At 40.7% G+C, this 2092-nt stretch overlaps 1 protein-coding gene across 1 annotated transcript; it reads left to right on the plus strand.

The window, feature by feature from the left end:
* Positions 1 to 309: 309 nt before the first annotated feature.
* Positions 310 to 1194, plus strand: LOC116624304 (uncharacterized protein NKAPD1-like). The gene is given in 3 exon segments (XM_032392116.1): positions 310 to 810; positions 812 to 1073; positions 1076 to 1194. Coding segments are annotated over 3 exon segments (879 nt in total). The 3' UTR covers positions 1192 to 1194.
* The last annotated feature ends 898 nt before the right edge of the window (positions 1195 to 2092 follow it).

The raw sequence follows: 2092 nt of genomic DNA on the forward strand, positions 1-2092 counted from the left end.
AACAGATGAGAGAATTTGAAAACAAATCTTGGAGACCAAAAATGAAAATAAAGGGATTTGGGGAGGAGATAAAAAATGGAGGAGAGACAATCATTGGCCAATAAGAAACTAAAATTTCCCTGAGGTGGGTGGCTGGTGGATGTATGATCAAATTAAAATGACACAAGTTCCTGGTAGAGTTCATGAGTAAAGACACACACCTAAGTCCACCCTAATAAAATTGTAGAGCTCAGCTTGTCTCCCAGACCGATTCCTCCCCCCAAATCCCCGCCACGCGAGGCTGCGGGGCACGGATCGAGGGATTGAAGAATGTCCCGTGTTCCACTGGGGAAAGTCCTCCTGAGGAATGTCATCCGACACACAGATGCTCACAATAAGATTCAGGAGGAATCGGATATGTGGAAAATAAGAGAACTGGAGAAACAGATGGAAGATGCTTACCGGGGGACCAAAAGGAAAATGTTACCCAGTAGTTCAAGCCGGATGTGTAGTGATGGTTTTGATGAAGAAAGTCAAAGAGACTATTGGAGGCCAAAGAATGAAATTTCTGGGGCACTGGAAGATGATTTTCTTAAGGCTAAATCCTGGAATAAGAAGTTATATGATTATGAAGCTAAAATGCCAGACAGATGGGGTCACAGTGGTTATAAAGAGTTATACCCTGAAGAATTTGAAACAGACAGTAGTGATCAGCAAGATATTACCAATGGGAAAAAAACATCTCCCCAAGTAAAATCATCTACCCATGAGTCTCACAAACACAAGAAGTCAAAGAAATCTCACAAAAAAAAGCAGAAAAAAAGGTCACACAAAAAAACAGAAGAAAAGCAAAAAAGAAGCCACAGATATAACAGCAGATTCCTCAAGCGAGTTCTCGGAAGAAACTGGGGCTTCTAGTACCAGGAAAAGGAAACAGTCACATAAGCGCAAGAAAAAATTCAGGAAAAAGTCTCTCAAAAAATCTGCTTTATTCTTGGATGCAGAAAGTGACACTTCCCAGTCAGATGATTCTGCATCCAGCAGTTCTGAGGAAGGTGAGGAAAGAGACACTAAGAAAACCAAAAGGAAAAAGACATTAAAAAAGTCCATATCCCTGTAGTTAACAATGAAATACAGGAGAGGACGAACAAACGCACAAATTGGAAAGTGGCTACAGATGAAAGGTCTGCAGAGAGTTCAGAGGATGACTAAATGAGGAGACGTTCTCCATTTCCCATCTGACTGGTTACTTACAGCTCTTCCACCTTGGGGTTTTGCCAGTGACTCTTTGACCGGCACAGGGGCCCTGAGGTCAGAGCTGTCCTGTGCCATCTATCTACGTTCTGACAGACTTCTTGTCTTCTGTTTGGCCTATTAAACTTGATCCTCTTATTGTTAATAGGGAATCTGGTATTTTGTTATGAAGTTTTCTTGAAGAGATTATTTTTTGCAATTAATCACATTTAGGGTAGAGTGCAAATGCAACAAATTGAAGGACCCAGAAAGCTGAATCCCAGTAACAACCTGGGTACACCAAAAGGGATGTAGAATTTGGGGAAAGCAAGGGCTGGGATCAAGAGGTGGATTGGAACTGGTGCTGTGTAGAATGTTGGAACATCGTGTTGCTCTGTTTATACAGCAAGTGCCACAACTTTGTCTTCAGCCTTGGTGCTTTGCTCTTTCTGTATTTTGGCCTCAGAGATGTGGTCCAGTTTATTTAATGAGAAAATGAGTATAAGAGCAAGACATTTTTCCTTCATTATAACATCCATAGACAGCTGTTATTATGAGACTAGGGTTTTCTGTCAAATTTCCCTGCTGGACAGGGTCTGTGGCTACACTAAGTATACCCCTAAACATGGTAATTGGTTTAGTAAATGGTTTTCTACTTCCTGTAAAAAATAAATAAATAAAATAAAATTGTAGAGCTCCAATGCTAAAGAAAATTCTCACAAACTTTCAGGTAAGAAGAAAAATGTAGCCTGCTTGGGCTGTCATAACAGAATACCACAGACTGGGTGCCTTAAACAACAGACATTTATTTTCTCACAGTTATAGAGGCTGGATCCAAGATCAAAGTGTCAGCAGGGTTGATTTCTGATAAAGCCTTTCT

This window comes from Phoca vitulina, unplaced genomic scaffold (assembly GCF_004348235.1).
Source record: "Phoca vitulina isolate PV1807 unplaced genomic scaffold, GSC_HSeal_1.0 scaffold65, whole genome shotgun sequence".
NCBI lineage: Eukaryota > Metazoa > Chordata > Mammalia > Carnivora > Phocidae > Phoca > Phoca vitulina.